Source organism: Athene noctua, chromosome 6 (genome assembly GCF_965140245.1).
Source record: "Athene noctua chromosome 6, bAthNoc1.hap1.1, whole genome shotgun sequence".
Taxonomy (NCBI): Eukaryota; Metazoa; Chordata; class Aves; order Strigiformes; family Strigidae; genus Athene; species Athene noctua.
This window is the reverse complement of record NC_134042.1, coordinates 34720604-34740646: the sequence shown is the minus strand read 5'-3', so window position 1 is coordinate 34740646 and position 20043 is coordinate 34720604. Positions and strand designations below refer to the sequence as shown.

The window sequence follows — 20043 nt, the reverse complement described above, 5'->3', positions numbered from 1 at the left end:
AATGGTCTAGGTGTAAAGCTGGCAGGTTCCAGACCCTAATTGTTCTAATAATCAGAGAGATTGTTACCATATGTTTTTGCTGTAACCTTTACGGTTTAACCAAGATTTGTTGTGCTGTAAAAATGATTAAAAGGTTGTTCACGGGAGGAATTAGATTTTTTTGCTTGTACGATTGCTCTCCTGAGTACTATAGGGTTTTGCAGGCTATTTAAAGTGTTTGAAAACCCGTCTTTGCTCTCCAGCAGCTCCTGCCTGGGTGTGCTGCCCCTTGCCATGCCGGTTGCCTGAGGCAGGACACATAAATGCCATCTCTGCATCTGTTGAGGTGTTTCACAGCTGTGTTTGATTTCAAGTATAACAGCACCATTTTACATAATACGCTAACTTGCTGTCCTTGTGGGGAAATGTTGCGTTTTATCTACCATTTCTTTTGCTGGCTGGGCTTCATCGGTGTGTCCAGGTTAACCCAGTGTCCAGCATGGTTGTACCCTGGGAGACAGTCAGGTCCGTGGAACCCGTTATCCCTTCATGCCAGTTCACACACAGGCTGTAAGAGCACAGCTCCCCTCCTGAAGCCTGAGTTTGACTTTGCAGGGCCTTCAGGGTGGGATGGTAAAATGTGAGGGGAACAAAGAGGCCAGACTGAGGCACAGCATTTTACTTGTTAATCTGTGTTATTGCTGCTTCAAATAAGGAAAACAAGAAAATATTGGTAAGTGGATAGAAATTGAAGAATTCCTGATTAGCTCTTAGGGGAGGGGACTTTGGTTGTATTTCCAGATGTGGGATTTTAAGCAGTAGACCTGAGACACAGTCACATTATCCCAGCTACTGAGTCAGTTGTTGGGTGTCAGCTGAGCCTTACTAACTTTCTGTGGTTTTAGTCTGGACAAAATGTGAGCTAAATTAATCAGTGTCAGTGTAAGAGCTTACAGTTAACACGTTTTTTCACACTTGCTGTGCGAGTGGAGGGTTCATTGGTACATCACTGTTAGCAGATAGTTTATTAAACTGAAATAACTTTGTTTCTTTGACTCACTTTCCTGATCTTGAAAAAGGAGGGCAATTACATTGACCTTCCTTTATAAAGTGTTGAGATCTACTGGTGAGCAGCACTGCCTAACAGCTAAGTATTATCATCATAAGCACTAATCTGAAGGAGAAGGCGTTTAGAACAGTAAAGATCGTTATCTGTTTAAATAATTTGTTTTAAAAATAAACAGGTCAGAGTATCACCTCTTGCACCAATTTGAATCTTTCAATCTCAATTAAGAAATCACTCTTCGCATGCTTGGGGCCATTTCTGCATGTATTCGGTGACTGTCGGATTCTTGCCAGAAAATACTAAATTCAAACAGCCACGAGGGCATTCACTTTGGGTTATGTTGGATGGTATACTCAAATAATTTTACAGAAGGAGCTCATGGGAATGTTACCAGCATAAAGGTTAGCTGTAATGTCTTTTGTGTCTGCCAGTTAAATAGCTAGCGATCTGATGATTACACAAAGACAACACAAATTCCTTATGCATTCCTGCCTCAGTGCCACTCCATGGCTGGGTGACTAGAAGCACAATTCTTTCTCTTTTTTTGCCATGGAAATTGCTGGTTAAAGCTCAGTACTTCGATATATGTAAATTCTGTTTTTTTGTTTAAAGCCTCAGTGCCATGCTGCATTGTCATAGCAGATATTGCAGTCCAGCCATGTGCTGCTAAAACCAGCGGGTTTTGCACCTGTTTTGGTAGCAGGTGCAAACAAACTTTGCTTAATGTGTATCAAATGCACAAACTATAAAAAGTATTTGTCTAATGACTCAGCGAATGCTTGGTCTGCGTTAGCCAAACTTCACATTGCATAAAGGTTTGTAGAGCCTTCTTTCTTAACAGCACCAAAACCCCCATCAAGCAGTGACACTGAGATTTTTCTACTTTATCCAAAAGGGAAACTGCTGAGGAATATGTTTTGGGTATGGATCAGAGGAAAAAGAAATGAAATATGTCCAAAACATATTTTTTTTTAAGAATATCCGCTCTGATTACTTATCAAATACCACAGGCTCAGTGAAATACTTCCTCTTTCAGTCCAGCTTAATTTTCCTCGTATGGTAACTTTGAAAGCAGAGAAATAACAATGGGGTAGCTTGGAGGGGAAGTGTTTGTGTGAATGGGTGATTGTTTCAGGAAGTGTGTTTCTGTGCTTGGCAGCAGTACTTCTTCCCCTGGCTCTAAATGCTCTGCAAGTATCAATGCATGTGCCCTCCCGGTGGCCTAGAGGTGGACTGGGAAATGAGACAGGCAGGGAAAAGGCACCTGACAAACATCTGGTACAGTTGTATGTGCTAACTTTTGTTTCCTGAATCCCAGCATGGTGTTTTAATAGCACAACCATTTTCCTCATAGGCTTTTTATGTGAAACAAATACTTGTCTGCAAAATTCTTTATTCAGGTCATCACAAATGAGTGCTGGTACTCCCATGCTCTGTATGTTACTGGGGTGCATGGCTGACAGTATTACTATGCAGCATTCCCTTTACAATGTGTTTATTTTTCTATATTTAAGCGTTTTGCCTGCCCCAGGGTTTGTAGCCTTTCCTTTCTCTTAGGTCCATTCTGTCATTTCAGAGTAGCTTCAGGCAGCTGACATTTAACTGTTGGACCTGACCAAGCAATGCACCTCCCTTCCCTCATCTCCCCCAAAATAAAATGACCTTTAAACAAGGTTTATGACATACTTAAATCTGTTTTACTCCCCTTTAAAAACAATGCAGACAAATCTAGAACTTTAAATCCAGTTTCTCTGAGCAGTGCCAGATGCTTATTCAGTAGCTTTCCCCCACACCTACTTCCCCAAACCGTCATTAAAATCTCAGACTCATGAAATAATTTGACCAATTATTTGAATTACTCAGACTTCACAAGAATGACTTAGGTACCTTTGAACCAGCTGCATCTATATGCCCTGAAACATGACAGCAGCTGTATGTTGAACATCAAATGAATACAGGTCATGCTTGGGGTAAAGGCATGACTGATTGGTGTGCCTGGCATGGCCACACATTTATTCTGATTAGTGCCATGGGACCCTTTAAGTTCTATATTGGCCATTGTTAAAAGAAGCGATTAGTGTATGTTAGCTGTGCAACCTGATGCTATCTTCAAATAGTGATTTCTCTCTCAAGTGGGGCTTCCTCTTGTGACCTTTGACCTGCCAGTATGTTAAAAGCTTTGTAAGCAGTGGAGCTCTGTATTCTTTGTGGTGTGATTGATTGGGATTCCTTCACACTGAACTTTGCCTGTTGTTCTCTTTTGTTTAGGAGGTCCTCCAGCAGCTGATTGTAATGAATTTACCAAATGTTTTAATGATTGGCAAAGATCCTCTTTCTGGTGAGTAGTTTGTTGGGTTCTTCACTCTTCTCCTCTGAAATGCTAAATGAAATTTGTATTTGTTTTATTTTCTTAAATTAGAATAGAATCATAGAATTGTTTAGGTTGGAAAAGACCTTTAAGATTGAGTCCAACCATTAACCTAACACTGCCTAAGGGCCACATTTATACCTCTTTTAAATATCTCCAGGTATGGTGACTCAATCACTTCCCTGGGCGGCCTGTTCCAATGCTTGACAGCCCTTTCTCAGTGAAGAAATTTTTCCTAATAGCCAATCTAAACGTCCCCTGGTGCAACTTGTCCTATCATTTCCTCTTGTCCTATCGCTTGTTAATTGGGAGAAGAGACTGACACCCACCTTGCTACAACCTCCTTTCAGGTAGTTGTTAGAGAGTGATAAGGTCTCCCCTGAGCCTTTTCTCCTGGCTAAACAACCCCAGTTCCCTCAGCTGCTGCTTGCAAGAACTTGTGCTCTAAACCCTTCACCAGCTTTACTGCCCTTCTCTGGATGCATTCCAGCACCTCAGCGTCTTGTAGTGAGGGGCCCAAAACTCAATACAGTAATTGAGGTGCAGCCTCAGTCATGCTGAGTACAGGGTGATGATTACTTCCCTGCTCCTGCTGGCCACACTATTTCTGATACAAGCCAGGATGCTATTGGCCACTTTGGCCACCTGGGCACACTGCTGGCTCGTATAGAGCTGCCTGTCAACCAGTACCACCAGGTTCTTTTCCACCAGGCAGCTTTCCAGGCACTCTTCCCCAAGCCTCTAGTGTTGCATGGGGTGGTTGTGACCCAAGTGCAGGACCCATTACAGAGCCTTGTTGAACCTCATACAATTGGCCTTGGCCCATTGATCCAACCTGTCCCAATCCCTCTGTAGAGCCTTCCTACCCTCAAGCAGATCAACACTCCTGCCCACCTTGGTGTCATCTGCAAACTGAGGGTGCACTCGATCCCCTCATCCAGATCATTGATAAAGATAGTAAACAGAACTGGCCCTGATACTGAGCTGGGGAACACCACTGGTGTCTGGCCATCAACTGCATTTAACTCCATTCACCACCACTCTTTGGGCCCAGCCATCCAGCCAGCTTTTTACCCAGCAAAGAGTATGCCTATCTGAGCTATGAGCAGCCAGTTTCTCCAGGAGAATGCTGTGGGAAATGGTGTCAAAGGCCTTACTAAAGTCTAGGTAGACAACTTCCACAGCCTTTCCCTCATCCCCTAAGCAGGTCACCTTGTCATAGGAGATCAGGTTTGTCAAGCAGGACCTGCCTTTCACACACCTATACTGACAGGGTCTGATCACCTGCTTGTCCTGTATGTGCTGTGTGATGGCACTCAAGATGATTTTCTCCATAACCTTCCCTGGCTCTGAGGTCAGGCTGACAGGCCTGGAGTTCCCCAGATCTTCCTTCCAGCCCTTCTTGCAGATGGGTGTCACATTTGCAAACCTCTGGTCAACTGGGACGTCCCCGGTTAGCCAGGACTGCTGATAAATGATGGGAAGTGGCTTGGTGAGCACTTCTTCCAGCTCCCTCAGTACCCTTGGGTGGATCCCATCCGGCCCTATAGACCTGTGTGTGTCTTAAGCGGTGTATCGGGTCACTAACAGTCTCTCTTTGGATTATGGTGGCTTCATTCTGTTCCCCGTCTTCCAGCTCGGGGGCTTGGTTGTCAGAAAACAACTGATCTTACCATTAAAGACTGAGGCAAAGGTAGCATTAAGTACCTCAGCCTTTTCCCCATCCTTTGACACTATGTTTCTGCCACATCCAGTAAAGGATGGAGATTCTCCTTAGCCCTCCTTTTGTTGTCAATGTATTTATAGAAAGGGGTTTTTTTAATTGTCTCTTGCAGCAGTAGCCAGATTAAGGTTTAGCTTAGCTTTAGCCCTTCTAATTTTTTTTCCTGAATAACCTAATAACATTATTGTAGTCCTCCTGAGTTGTCTGTCCCTTCTTCAAAAGGTCATAAGCTCTCTTTTTTTCCTGAATTCCAGTCAAAGCTCTCTGTTCAGCTAGGCCAGTTGTCTTCCCTGCTGGCTTGTCTTTCAGCACACGGGGATCGCCTGCTCATTAGCCTTTAAGATTTCCTTCTTGAAGAATCTCCAGCCTTCCTGGACTCCTTTGGCCTTCAGCACTGCCTTCCAGTGGACTCTGTCAAGCAGGCTGCTAAACAGACCAAATTACAAACATGTTTTTAAACAAACTATATGTATTTGTAGCCAAACTACAAGTATTTGAGTACCTCTGAGTCTCACAGTTTAAGATATAACACTTATTTACATACCTGTGCATAAAAATACAATGACATACATGTCTGCATGTCATACACATGTGGTAGTGAGTTAATTCTTGTCAAAGCCAGAGCAGCAACTGTTTGCTTGGAAGTCCTGTGTCTGTTCACTCCTCACTGCAAGTGACCAAGGATAGAGTCTGCCATAGGAGAATAATTTGTCCTCCAGGTTTTCTGTCCTGTGTGCCTGTATAATCAGTTCAGTTGTGGCTATATGTACACACCAGAAGAGTCTTGCAGAATTGCCCTAAAGTCTGAAGGAACTGTTGCAAATTAAATGTGAGAAGAAAAATATATGAGGATGGAGAGAAAAATACATCTATGAAAAATTGGGAAAAGTGAGAAAGAATGAACAAGGAGAAAAGCACCTGTCTGCCTATGTTGTCTAGGCAAGGATATCTGTTGTAGGAGGTATCACCTCAAAAGCAACCTGGAAGCCTATGAGCTCATGTCCAGAGCCTTTGTTGAGACAAAATGAAAGTTGTTTAGCCTGAAAATGAAGTTGACTTCTCCTTAGAACTACATTTCTGAAATTAAAGGTTTTGTTGCTGTGGGTTTTACTTTTTCTTTGCACGCCTGTTCTGTCTCTGCCGTAGTCCCATGCTAGTGCCAAGGACAATGTTTTTTTACCAAAGAAGGAAAACTGGATGAACCCAGTCAGCAGTGATGGGGAATGACATGGTAATCAGCATCTCCAGAACAAACAAATGGCAGAAACTTTGGCACAAGATTTTACTTTGCTGTTCTTAGCAGCAGTAGTGTGTATATGTACAAAAAAAGGGGTTTATATCGGAAAATAAAATTTACTTACAGATGTTGGATCACTGAAATTCAGTCTTGGCACTTCTGCAGTAAAATCAAGCTTGAAAGTAAGGCATCCACTTCTTCAGAAAGCCGATGAAAGTGTGCAGTGCCAGTCTTAATTATCCTGTACAGGCTACTGTTATGAGTGATGAAGAGAATGGAAATAGAAGAGGTGTTGCTTTTCTTATCATATGGGCAGTGGGCAGAGCCTGGGCTGCTAGCATCAAGAATTCTAGGGAGTAGAGATGTCTGGACCAACAAGGCAGTATCTCTGCTGGCTAAGTGTCAATGGAAAAGGCTGGATGGTTTCTTGTCCTGGCCATTCCTGAGTGACAGCTGGCAGGAGACTCGTAATGCAGTATCCACAGTGTTGGTTCCTGGGGAAGCTGCACATTTGAAAGCTGTCCTGTATTTAGCTATAATTTCAAATTGTTGACTTGCTGGTTTTTGTCAGCACCTTAGATCTATCTTTCTTTGAAGAAAGTACCTGATGTCTCTTGTAGGAAATATATCCATGTGTTCCCATCTTCCAGCTCCTTTAATTACAACCAGAAACTTTGCTTCACTTTGACATCTTTTAAAATGTGGTGGTTTGGTTTTGGTTTTTTTAATGTGGTCTTTTTAACTATTTTTTATCCATTGCTGACTTCTCACATTCTGAATAATGCCAACCATAAGAGGGGATAAAGAATGCAGAAATGTCTGCATGTCTAAAATTGATGGGATATGTGCGTATAAAAAATGAAGTTCTTGTTTAGCCATATTTTATAATGGTTTTGAGAACCAGTCCCAGCTTAAACACTGCAGAGAAGGGTGGTGAACAAAGACTTGAGATATACTTGCTCCAAAGAATGTATTCAAGGAGGAGAGTGTCTGAGGGATAGGGTTTCAAGAGAAGCTCATCTTAATCTTAGGTAGATTGATGGTCAGATGTGCTGAAGAAATGGTTAGAGAAGTGGATAACTAGAACTTCCTTCAGGAAGAGGACCCTGACTGAGCACTGATGGGAAGTTTGGAAAGAGGGAACAGATAGGAGAAAGCTGAGAAGTTGATAAAACCAATACAAAAAGCTAAATGAAGGAATAGGCTGCAGTGAGCAATGTGGGTGAGTGGTGACCAGGTCACTGTCGAGTTCATGTTTTTGTTACTGAGTGTCTTGCAGAGAGGAGTGAGAGGAAAGCAGAGGCACTTGGAAGGGGAAAAACAAATGAAATGAGAGATTCTGTCAGTGAGAGTGCTAAAGGAGGGCTGCAGATTTCATAGAGATGTGATGACAAAGCAGTCATCAGTATGGGAAATTGTGCATCTGGTGTGAAGACAGAGAGGCTCCAGGGAAAGCTGACAGAGAAGCGAGGAGGCTGGGGGTAACAGCAGTATGGGGAGAAGAGGTGATGAAGATGGTTATTTGAGGGAAGTATTTAAAGGTGGCAAGAATGGTAGAGGAAAAACCTCTTTGTGTCAGTGATCCAGTCCAAGACAGAGATGAAGGAGGAGAGTCCTGAGGGAGGCATCTGCAGAGACAGTGCTGGGTGGTGTGGGGAGCACTGGAGCTGGAGACAAAGACGCAGGTTTGCAGGGCTGGGGTGGATCTGAGAGGCTGCACTCCCAGTTTTGTGTTCCCTGTCCTGTAGGTAAGTTACCCGAATGAAAGGTCCTTCTTGACCAGAGGAAGAAAAAGTGATCCCACAATCAGATTCCTGGAATAAGTACAGTGTTGCTTTGTACTGTTTTAGCTCCTAATGACTGTATTTACTCTGTAGGTCCAAGACAAGAGAGCTGTTAGATCATTCAGTATGATTTACTGTGTAACAATGTCAGTGACTTACTCCTTGTAGCAAGACCACGTCATGTTTTGCTATGCATGCTTTTCAGAGCTGTCTGTTCACGTGCTATCTGCAAATTTTCTTCTAAAACACAGCCAAAAGTTACATGTTATTAAATTATGAACTGAACAGCCTTAAAGCTAGGAATGCTTTTCTTGCTATTTAGCTCCTGTTTGGCACTCAGCAGTTGGTATTATTGAAGGCTTCTGTAGCTCTGCTATGAATATGGGACAGTTGGGAAAACAGAGCTGCCACCACTAAAAATGTAGAAGCTGGGCTTTTGCATAGGAGAAGGCACATGTCTGCTGGGTTTAGGAGCCTTACTTGCTTTCATGTCCTCTAAATAGTTTTATTTTAAACCATGGCAATTTTACCTACTTCAATTCATTTGGCCATGGGTGTAAAAGTTGCAAAAATATTTATAAGATGATGAAGGCTTTGACTGTTTCCTAGAATATAGGGTGCTGAAAAGAAACTTGAAAGTTTAATTAAAGGATTTGGAAAACTTTCCCAGGAATCCGACTTGCAGAACGATGCAGCTGACATTACTGGATTTATCCTCTTCACTGCACTGTACAGTAGACAGCCACTACCATTAAATTTTCTCTCTGGTTTTGTCTTCATCCATGTTTTTTCTTACTGAACAGCCTTTTCAATTCATTACTGCACCACAAATCCCCCTGTGCTCAATATGAGAATCATCAGTGTAATAATCTATACACATCGCTGTAATCACTTTTTATAATTACCTCTGGTTTTAGCATGCCTTCTAAATGGCCACTCATTCATGTGCCCACACAAGGAATATCAGTATACAGTACTGGTCACAAACCTCTATTTAGAGGTGTTGTTTAATTTCTTAGTTTCTAGACGTGCTTAGTTTAACACAGCTAGTGGGTGTACTTAGAAACTGATGGCAATTAATCCTTTGAAACAGTCATAGTTAATTGGGGGGGGGGGTTAACTTTTTTCAGACCAAGAATGGAAATGAGGTTTTATTTGCCTGAAGTAGGCTCATTTCTGTTGCTTAAAAAACCTTTGCTATTTAGATCCTCTTTTCAAATTATATGTTAAGGTTGTGAATAAGAGAGCCCAAAGTCCATGCTGGCAAGTGTCTATAGAGACTATTTTTCATTAAAATCATAAAAGATGTCTACGCTCACTGGGGTATTTTTTTCATGTCTGTCTTCCTTCCTCATTTTGTTTCACAAACCTCTGGAGGCACAAAGGTTCATAAAATATGAAGTTAATAACAAAACAATGCCTCAATAGTGTAAATTTAGCATTCAAGCTTTTCTCACTCAGGATGTTGCTACAGTTGGGAAAAATGGCGCTTGTGTGTTCCACCCCTTTCCACCTTCTCTGCAAATCCACCGGCAGCTGTGTGTAGCACTAGAGGCGCTGGCACTCCCTCTCCTCCCCTGGAGGAACATCAGAGTTGAAATGTGCAGAAAGAAGTGGCACAAGCTCAAGATTTTACATACTTGGGCTCTCTCGCTCCCATTTTCTCTGACATCTTTCCTACCTCTCCTCGTTTTTTCTTTTCATCATCTGTATTCTCTGTGTACCTTGATCCTCATTTTTTTTGTTGTGTCTCCTAAACCCTCTGCCTGCCTTCTCCCAGAGTCCTGCCATCTGTTTCCCACCCTCCGTCCCCTATAAGAGCAGAGGGGTCTCCTGGCTCTGGCACAGTGAGGCTCCCAGGATGTACAGGTGGTGCTTGGGCTTTCCCTCCCTTTATTTTCTAGAAAACCTGCTGGCTCTGTCTCTCAGTTGGGAGCAGATGGTCTTTCTGCAAATCCCCCAGGTGGCTGATTCTCTTGAAGGCACAAACATGTGGCCTGAGAGCAGCTGCTCTGGAATTTTCAAAAAGAAAAGAGGTTGTTGGGTTTTTGTTTAGTTGGGGTTGTTTGGGTTTTTTTGAATTAGCACCTTTCTGTTTGTGCTAGTTTGAATCCTGCCTGTTTGTTTCCGCTTGTGTATACCTGTCTGCGAGGAGCTGTGCCAGACCTAAGTGTTTGCATCCTAGGTCATAGGAGGACACTGTCTTGGTAAGGTCAGCTAATAAGCCTGAGTGGACCCAGCAGACTTTCTTCCCAGCTGTCCAGGTAGGACTTGCTATCCCAGTGAGCCAGCTGAGAGAAGCCTACACATTCCTCCTGCTTATGCAATTACACAAGGAATTTACCACCTTATTAAATTAGCACAAATCAAGCCTTTTGAAAAGCATTGCAGAATCATTTGCTGTTGAGGAGTCATGGCTGAATGGGGATAAAGATCACTTGCTTTTGTTCACCATGCATTTCAGGATAAATGCAGTGTCCCAAGTGTAGAACTCAGCTGCTGCGATGCGTAATAATCCTAGATGTGCTTCCAATTCACTTAGTAACCTTGGGCACTCCACTTAAGTGTGTGGTATCTCAGCTCTCCTGTGGGTGACATGAAAGGGGAGAGGCATAATTAATCCCTTCCTAGCTCATTCTGAGGTTTAATTGAAAACTCTCTCTAAAGCACTTTAGAGGGGTAGAGAGGTTTTTTCATACTCACACCCTATTTCTTCTAAATATCTCCTGTAAATAATGTTATTCTATGAGGCTTTAAAATGTTACTTGAACCTGGCTTGAGTATGAGTGATCTTGGAGTGCATTAATGCCAGCAAAGTGTCTCCGCCCCATGGGAAACAATTTCTGAATGAAAGCCCAAGTAATTGAACTCTTTATAACAGTCACTCATGGTCTTCTGAAACACTTGTATGGCTGGCAGAGTACATCTGCTAAGTAGACCTTTCAATCTTAAAAATGTTTCTAGTGGGCAGTACAATCGCATTTTCATTATACATGCATAGCACATCTGCAAACATAAAATAATTTATTAAAAAAGAAATCCTGGAAAAATTCTGGCAGCTAAGTTTTCTGTAAAACTTGCCAGTGGGGAAAGCAGACTGCCAAATGTTACCTTTAAAACAGTAGCATCTCATGATTACTGTGAGTCTTTAATTTCTCACTCCTTTCTATAAACTATACTGTAAACTTACCTGCCAAAGGGGCCTGCCCTGTCTGCCTCCACTTCTCTTCCTGGTAGGAGGGCCCAAGTGAGGACAAGGTCTGTCCCTGGTGGGAGAACAGGTTGACTTTGCTAAGTTACTCTGCAGTAATAGTAATAACAGTAATCAGTAATAACCTCACAGGGCCATGCAGAATCACCAATGCCCATTTGTTATCTCACATAGAGAATAGCAAAGCCTACTACCTTTGGTGCAGAGAGTTGGAGTGTGGTTTGAATGGCTTAAGGATGGTGTAGATACTCTAACTGTTGGAAGATAACCCTGATGTTTTCTAAAATGAGTGATTTCAAGCCACTAGGCTCACCCTGAGGATAGCTGTGATGCCATGATGCATGAATTGGAATTTATGGTCAACAGATGGAGGTGCCCACATGTCATGTTTTGATCCAGAGGGCAGCTGAGCACCACACAGCTGCTTGTGCTCCCCTTTCCCCCCAGTGCTGGGAAGGAGAGAAGCAAAATACCCAGGAACTTCAGATAAGGACAGGGAGGGATGACGTTATCCATTAAGGCACAGGCAAAATCCACACTTACTAGGGGAAGCAAAAAACCCATAAAATTTAATACAGACACTAACAGCAACAGCACTTAACAGAGTTGGACTGTGAGAAGCATTACCACATCTTGAAAACACCTTCCCCCATCCCTCTGTTCCTCCCAGGCTCAGCTTTGCTCATGCTATCTCTACCTCCTCCTCCTCCAACAGCAGAGCAGGGGGCAGGGAATGGGGGGTGCAGTCAGTCCTGCTGCTTCTTCCACCTCAGTGGGGGAAATTCCTGGCATTCCTCCCCTGTTCCAGCGCAGTCCCCCTCTCACTGGAGACAGTCTTCCACAAACCAGCTCCGACATGAGTCACTCCCACAGGTGTGTGGGTCACCCCCGCGTGTCGCAGCCCTCCCAGCACCAGCCTACAGCAGCGGGGCCTTCTTCAGGTGTAATCACTGGTTCCATGTGGGGCCCCCCCACAGGCTGCAAATCAGCATCTGCTCCACCAGTGACCCCCATGGGTGGCGGGGGGTGGCCCTGCCATCTCACCGCGGGATACAGGGCAGTCTGCTCTGGTGCACTTCCCCCCCTTCTCCTTTCTTCCACTCACCTCGGTGTTGGTACAGATGTTCTTGCAGCTTCTCACACCTCCCCTAGCTCCCCCCAGGTTCCCCTTAAATATGTTATCACAGAGGCATAGCTAATTGACCAAGCCTTGGTGCAAAAGTGGGTCCAACTTGGAGGAGCTTCAAGAAACTTGTCACAGGGGGCCACCCCTGTAGCCCCCTCCCCTGCTACCAAAAACCCCTCCACTCACTCAAACCAGGATAACGGAGTATGCCAGGGTTAGAGCACTTGTCTGGTGTAATCCAGAGCAAGCAGCCTGGTGGCTACTCCTTCAGTCTCTCATGGAGAAGATGTTCTGCCCTGAGTAAGTTTGGGAGAATGAGACACACTCGAGTTACTTGCTCTCCATAAATTAGCAACTTGTTCTTGTGTCCCACAGGCATGTTCTGTATTTAATCCATGGTCTGTATCTGCTCTGAAGCTGATGCTGAATGAGACTCAGTGCTGAAAGTCTAATGAGAAATCAGTTTTGTGAAAAAATGTCTTCTGACCGAACTGTCTCCTTGAGCTAGTAGTGCTCCCAAAGGAACTGTTTACAAAGTAACGCTTTTGGGTTTTTTGTTCTTTCTGAGGGTTTTTTGTGGCACTGTCTACATTTAAGGTTGTTTTATTCAGAATGATACAGAACAATCAGACTTTTCACAGACTGAAATACTATTTGTATATTGTAATTTTTCTGAAAAAAAGTAATCTGTGTATGCTGCTAGTACAGGGAGAAGAGTAAGAATGGTTGTACATCTTTCAAAAACAGTTTTTAAATAGGGAAATCAACAATATCGTATTTACAGGGTGAAGTGTGAACTAGCACATTTTAAATATGTCTGTCTCTGCAGAAGAGAAGAATTCCTGCTTGCAAAATCTAAATGATTAATAAAGTGGGACTTGGATATTGAGAATTCTAGTGTTGATCTGTGCAGTATACTGATAACTTCTGTAGGGCATTATTGAAACATTTTAAAGATCAACATTCCTAAAAGTTGTTGAAAAAAATATTTAACAAGTAAGATACTTAAAGACTTGTTTAGGGCATTTGTGTGCCCTAAAATCAGGAAATCAGAAAACAAGTTATTTCCTAAGCTGCCTGCACGTGGCCACAGTGGCTTGCAGAGTTCTGAGAATGGAACTAACCCCTGTGGTAATTTAGGTCAGTGTGTCTTTGTGTGTCTGGGAGGCTGCTTAACTGATGAGTCAGTTTAAGTCCAGTTCCGCAGCCTTTGGTCCTGCATATGCCTCTAACTTTCTGCCAGTGCAGCCTTACAAGGGCATGGTGTCGGTGGAGGAACACAGCTGCACTCAGAAATTATTATCTGTCTATTTAGTGGTAGGAGCAATTGAACGTGCAAGTAAAGCAGGGTATAAAATGGAAGCATTATCCCACGGTTTATACACTCTGTGTCAGGAAGCATGCAGATGTATAGGGATGAAAGAAAACTGTGTGTCCTGTTTCTGTCTCCTCTTCCCCGTGTGGGTGAGGTCAAGTTTTTCCTGAGTTTAACTCCATAATGATTTTTTATTTCCTCATTGAAGCTGCTTGCCTTCTATCTCCCTTTATCTAACTTTGATATACATAATTTTCTTTACCACCGAACAATCCCCACAATAATTTTGTTGAAACAAGATCCGGAGTTGGCTCAAAGCCACAGCAGTTCCCTGTGTGCAGCTTTCTCTCTCCTAACTTTGGGAGGTGGCCGGCAAGGCTGTTGTCGCAGCAGGATTCCCTACAGTAACAACCTGTGTGTGTCTCCTCTCTCCCACAGCTCCCTGAGCATATGGTTAGCTGCATATTATCCTTCTACATCACTCATTTATTATTTTTTTTATTCCTCTTAGCACATGGGGTTTGTGTTTCAAAGTGTGAACAGCCTTTGATGCAGAACAGACACAGAATTTATTTGCTTAAAACACCTCTCAGAGAGAATTTATGTACACAGAATGACATTCAGCTTTGGGAAGTCTGAGTAGCAAGTATTTTACAGAGAAAATTTAGGACAAGTTCTTTCTTTGAGAGTAACCCTCCTTCATCACTGCCCAGTATGTTTTTGTTTTGATGAGTTTTTTTGGAGGAAGGGAAGAGGTGGTGGTGGTTTCGTGGGCTTTTTTGCACCCTGATTAATCATAAAACAAGGGACAAACATTGGGCATATGCATTGGACTATTTAAAGGATTAATTTTTTTTCCCTGCATTGATCAGAAGAGCCTCAGAAAATGTAGGTGAGGATAGCACATCAAGGAAAAACAGTCTTGCCAGTTTTGGGATTTTAAACTAATCCATAAGAACTGTACTGTTACATGGAACATCATCATGGTGACATCATAAGGGGCCACATATATATTGTTCAGGCACTTGTTCAGAGGTCTTATTTCTCTTTTCAGGTGGGTATTTTAGAAAGGATTACTTGCAAGTACTTAATTTGATGTACTGAATCTGTTTTTTCTTCTCTAGGTAAAAGTATGGATGAAATTAAGAAGCTGCTGTTGTTGATTCTGGGATGTGCTGTGCAGGTGAACATTCATTAAAGGCTTGAAAAATAAGATTTTTTTTTGAATCTGTTTTTTTTTTCTGGACTAAGAATATCCACCCAAAAATCAGTGCCATATGAACAGATCTCCAGCTCAAGAGAGCTTGTGAGCTGAAATTGTGAGAAGACACAATAGGTGAATGAAAGCAATGCAGGGGAGAGGAAGCACACTCTGTGATAGCAGTAGCCTCAATTTGTTGCCAGTGCTTAATCAGCCGCAGGATATGTCCTCTTGCAACTAAGTAGTCTACTTTGATAACAAAGTGGGAAGAGATAAGCTTTGAATAGTGTTCTTGCTATCAAGATTGTTTTTGGTTTATTTTCTTGCTGTTTTAAAATAGAGAGTGGAACAGTACATGTTAATATCAAACAGATAAGCTAAAGGTCTAAACATTTGTTTAATGAATCCTGATTTTATTTGCATAATCTTTTGATTGAATATTGCACATAGAAAATCTGAAATGAATAGATACTTTGTATATTCATGTGGGGATTTTTATGTAGTGTTTGTTAAAATAGACAATGTATATGGGAAACTTTCCAGAAATGCACGACAGTTACCAGATAAAGAAATCAGTGTTCTCCCCACCAAACCTCTCTGGCAGTAAACAATGGATGCGTTGCAGGCTCCCCTTTGCTTATAATTGACCTTGTTTGTAGGTCTTTCTAGTGTTTTTGTCATGCCTTAGGACACTTACCCAGCTTGCTATGTCAAGTCAATTATGTCAGGGTAAAGCTGTCTACGTATAGCTGCTTTGAACTATCTCGGTGTTGCATTGCAGCACAAAGAATAAAGATCTGATCTGGCAAGCTGCTGTGCATCCTCAGTCCCCATTTATGGATCTGAGGTTCCTCACAGTGAAATAAATGGTTGAGACTCAGAACCTAGCCCCAAAAGGACACTGTAAATGAGTTTAAAAAAACTTTAAGTAGTGCTTGACTTCTACACAATGCAGAGTTGTTACAAGAAGGCAATAATGTTGTTAGTGTACAGTCACGGATGCACAGATAGCAGATGTCTGCCTTCTGCCTCTTTTAAAGTCTTAAGCAAAAGATTTATTGTTTGCCTGAAATGTCATTCATTTTTATTCAGAATGTTTCCTAACCCCATTTTTAATCTAAAGCACATGTTGATTTAGTCCAGCAAGCAACATTATGCATTGATGTGAAAAGTATCTAAAGTGATGCATCTCTTTTCGTTGCCAAAACCAAGCAAAATGCAAAGAGCAAAGCAGACAGGTTAAATGATGCAATGTAGGTTTACATTTGTGCAGCTCCATTAATGAAGCTGTGATTATTTTCTCCGGCTGTTGCCCCACCTCTTGATCTCATTATGTGTTGAACTTGTATTTAAAGAGCAAAACCAGCCATTTAACTTAGCCTTAATTGTACTGACTGTAAAAAGTTTAAATAATTTAATGCATAATTCAGTTCATGCTCCATATGGAGCAGTGAAGTATTAGACCTTCTAGTGTGACAGAGTGTAGATGTGGAACATTTTGTCGTTAGCAATGTGGGATTTTTTTTTTTTAATTTAAATGAAAAATGGTGCAGTAAGTTTTAGGATATGTAGTGCTGTTTCAGGGTGTGTTTTCTTTTAACAGTGTGAAAGAAAAGAAGAGTTTATTGAAAGAATAAAACAACTGGATATTGAAACCCAAGCTGCTATTGTGTCACACATTCAGGAGGTAGGACTCTCAGTATTGTCTATTTTTGACTTTTGATCTCTCCCTTTTTTGACTTAACAGGGGTTTTTTTTCTATGAAATATTAATGCTTGGAATTTCATAATGGATTCATGAACTTCACCCCAAAATAAGATTGAACATGTTACTGCAATCAAACTTTACAATGAAAATGATAGATACTGGGAACATTACTTGGCTCAATGGTCTTTTAATGAGATGCAGTGGTAAATGCCTCGTTTGCCAGTTATGGGCTATGTGGAAGGGATTGTAAGGATACATGTGTACTATTTCCAAAAAGCCTGTATGGCTTAGGAGCTGCAGTGCTGTAGGCACTTAGTCCCCAATTCCTGTGGTAGGTGAGACACAGATGGTGATAATTCAGATGGTCTTAAGAAGCATACTCTGCAGCTGAAATTGGACATAAACTCTGTTTGATCCAATGACAAGTATTCTTGGACTCTACGGTTTCTCCAGAGGGAAGAAATACAGGTAGGCATTAGGATCCAGCTTGCTTTGGAGACCCAAAGGAATGCCCTGCAGAAACAGCCCAGGCTGAGTGCACCTTTCTGGGAGCAGGCACTGACTGTGGCCAGGTGTCAGTGTGTGCCTGTGTGGAGAGCCTGGTACACTCAGATTTGAGAAACAAATAACGAAAGTCTAAGACAGGACTGGTCTTAACACTTAGAAAAAAATCAGTTCTGCTTTAAAAAAAAAAAAAAAAGCATGATGATCTAAGTACATGGTTATGACAAAAGCAGGAACAGTCTTTAACTGAGCTTTAGAGACTTGCCTGATATTTCTGCTAAATCATTCAGAGAACATCAGTTTGGGTAAGATAGCAGTTGAAAGGTACATTGCCAGCAGAAACCAGAGACATTTCCGCTAAAGGCAGCTTCTCCCAGCTGTTTCAGCTGCAAATTTCAAATTCATTGAAAGCAGAGCTTCTTCTCAGTGAGAAGCCAGCCTGACTGCTCAGTGTGGGATCAGTCCCTTCAAACCCCTGTGGTGACCACCTTAGTGCTTGCAGTAAGACAATTGCATACTTCTAATATGCAAGCACATGTGCTATTGATCATAATATGTATCTGGTCACTTTTAAAAATCAGCCTTAATAATTATAAAAAAATCTAAATACCAGAAATTGCTGGGTACTGTTACAGTTAAGGTAGTTGTTTATTATTTACTACCTGGTTTTGGTGAAATGTGATATGTTTTTTAATTAATTGGTAGAAGAACCTGGAGGATGCAGCATATATAGCAAACAAATTTACAAATCAACCAGTGGAAAGACATTTTTTTTTCCCATTCCTAGGTGACTCACAACCAGGAAAATGTCTTTGACTTGCAGTGGCTGGAGCTCCCAGATATGGCCCCAGAAGAACTAGAGTCCCTCTCCAGGAATATGGTTTTCCACCTCAAGAGGCTCATTGATGAGAGAGATGAATGCACAGAAGTACGATGACTTATCTATCCTGTCTAGAGCTCATGTGAAGCAGCAGATGGAGGCTCTATTCCTTTTCTCGTTTTGTTTGTGCACTGGGTTTCTATTTCTTCTGCACCTTTTTACTACACCTGAAAGTCTGTAGAAAGATTTTGACTTTTTGATTGATTCTTGCATAAACGCTAAGGTGTAGTGAAACGATTGATAAAGAGGAGTGGAGTGGTCTCTCCATGAAGTGGAGACAAAAATATTTGAAGTTGTGACTTTGTCTTGAGAATTTTGACTCTGCGTGTCTGCTCAGTCATTCAGCTTTGAGTGACTACTTGTCTGTCTCTCCATTGATGTCTACCATCAGGGGTTCCAGTGTCTTCTCTATTTTTTTTCATTGTGAAGATGGCCATGTCTATTGCTGACTCATCAGTTCCTTTCCCTTCAGATCTCTGGAGGAGGCTTCTCACCTTCTTTAACCTGTTAATTTTCTGTCAGGCTTTTGACTGTGATTGTGTTAATTAAAACTGTTAGTTGTTATAGGTTTTTATGAATTCTCCAAGCAAAACAGAATGCTTATTTTGAGCATTGGAAGGGGAATGTTTTAGTGGTCTGAGCATAGTGGAGATTCCTTTCCTCCTCTGTGTAACCTTCCCTCCTGACTATCATTTGAATTCTGTATAATGCCATGCTAATAATTTTCTACATTTATAACTCATTTTTAGATATTTGAAAAACAGTGTATAATTATACTATTTATCTCTTGACACTACATACTTCCTGTATTTTCAGGTCATTGTAGACCTCACTCAAGAGAGAGATTATCTGCAGTCTCAGCAACCACCAAGTCCTCTGAAAGCACCAAGTCCAGATTCTTCACCAAACCCACCCAGCCCTCTTTCTAATGAAGACAAGCAGCACCTTGCAGTTGAGCTGGCAGACACAAAGGCTAAATTGAGAAGAATCCGGCAGGAGCTGTGAGTCACCGATGAGTTGCACTTTTACAGAGACTTGTATGTTTAGTCTTGTGCATCCTGAAAATAACAGGTGCCTGTCAGCTTCAGTACACTGGCCTCCATGGGAGCTCTCAGCATCGTGTCTTTCAAATAGTTTAGTCATAGCAGTAGGAAGTATGGGTGTTCCATCTTTCTTCTTTCTTAACTGGTCTTTAGATGTGATTACTACTTCCATTTTTCTTTTTGTCTCTCACCTCTCTCTTCCAATCTTCAAAATGCCAACTGCTAGCTGCACTTTTTAATTATTAGTGGGAAGTCCAGAGACCAGTGAATCTATAACAGCAGGAGCACCAATGAGATTTTAACAGAGGCACTTAGTATAAAAATAGAGTTGTTAACTCAAGTCCATAAGTTTATGGTATCATGAGAAAAAACTTGTTTTCATGAAGCTGTCATGACTAAGAAGCATTATGTTCAGAATATGCTAGAAGATTTCTATTTTCCTTTCCAGATTCATAGCAGCGTCCATATAATCAGTACTGTTTCAGGAAAAAAAAAATTCTTACTAAGATTTTTCCAATTCTTTTCAGGGAAGAGAAGACTGAGCAGCTTGTAGATTCTAAACATGAAGTTGAGCAGCTCACCGTAGAACTGCAAAAAATAAAACAAGAGGTATGATGGGCTCGTTTTCCTGTTACAGTCTTCCCTATTTAAAAAAGCCACTTTCAGCATGAGGCTAAAAATACTACTATGCCTATTTTTTAATGAAGAAATCACGTTACTCCAGCAAGCTGTTTGATGATTATGGCTATGGCATAGTATTGCTACACTTTACACTTCACTGGTGAGAGAAGTCTCATCTGTTCAGCTTGCAAATAGCCTAGTAATGCCTGAAGCTTGTGCAGCAGCAGGCATTAGAAATGTCTGTCCCAACAGGCTGAAGAACCTCTCTGTCTTGTAGA

The 20043-nt window shown here is 41.8% G+C and overlaps 1 protein-coding gene across 3 annotated transcripts in view; it reads left to right on the top strand.

Moving 5' to 3' along the window:
* CCDC88C (coiled-coil domain containing 88C) overlaps window positions 1-20043 on the top strand; it is a 108055-nt gene that overhangs the window by 43150 nt on the left and 44862 nt on the right. For all 3 annotated transcript variants that reach the window (XM_074908550.1, XM_074908548.1, XM_074908551.1), the window contains 6 exons: window positions 3314-3383; window positions 14934-14992; window positions 16614-16697; window positions 18009-18149; window positions 18918-19102; window positions 19672-19753. In XM_074908550.1, the coding sequence (XP_074764651.1) occupies window positions 3314-3383; window positions 14934-14992; window positions 16614-16697; window positions 18009-18149; window positions 18918-19102; window positions 19672-19753 (621 nt within the window). The remainder of the gene's footprint in view (window positions 1-3313; window positions 3384-14933; window positions 14993-16613; window positions 16698-18008; window positions 18150-18917; window positions 19103-19671; window positions 19754-20043) is intronic.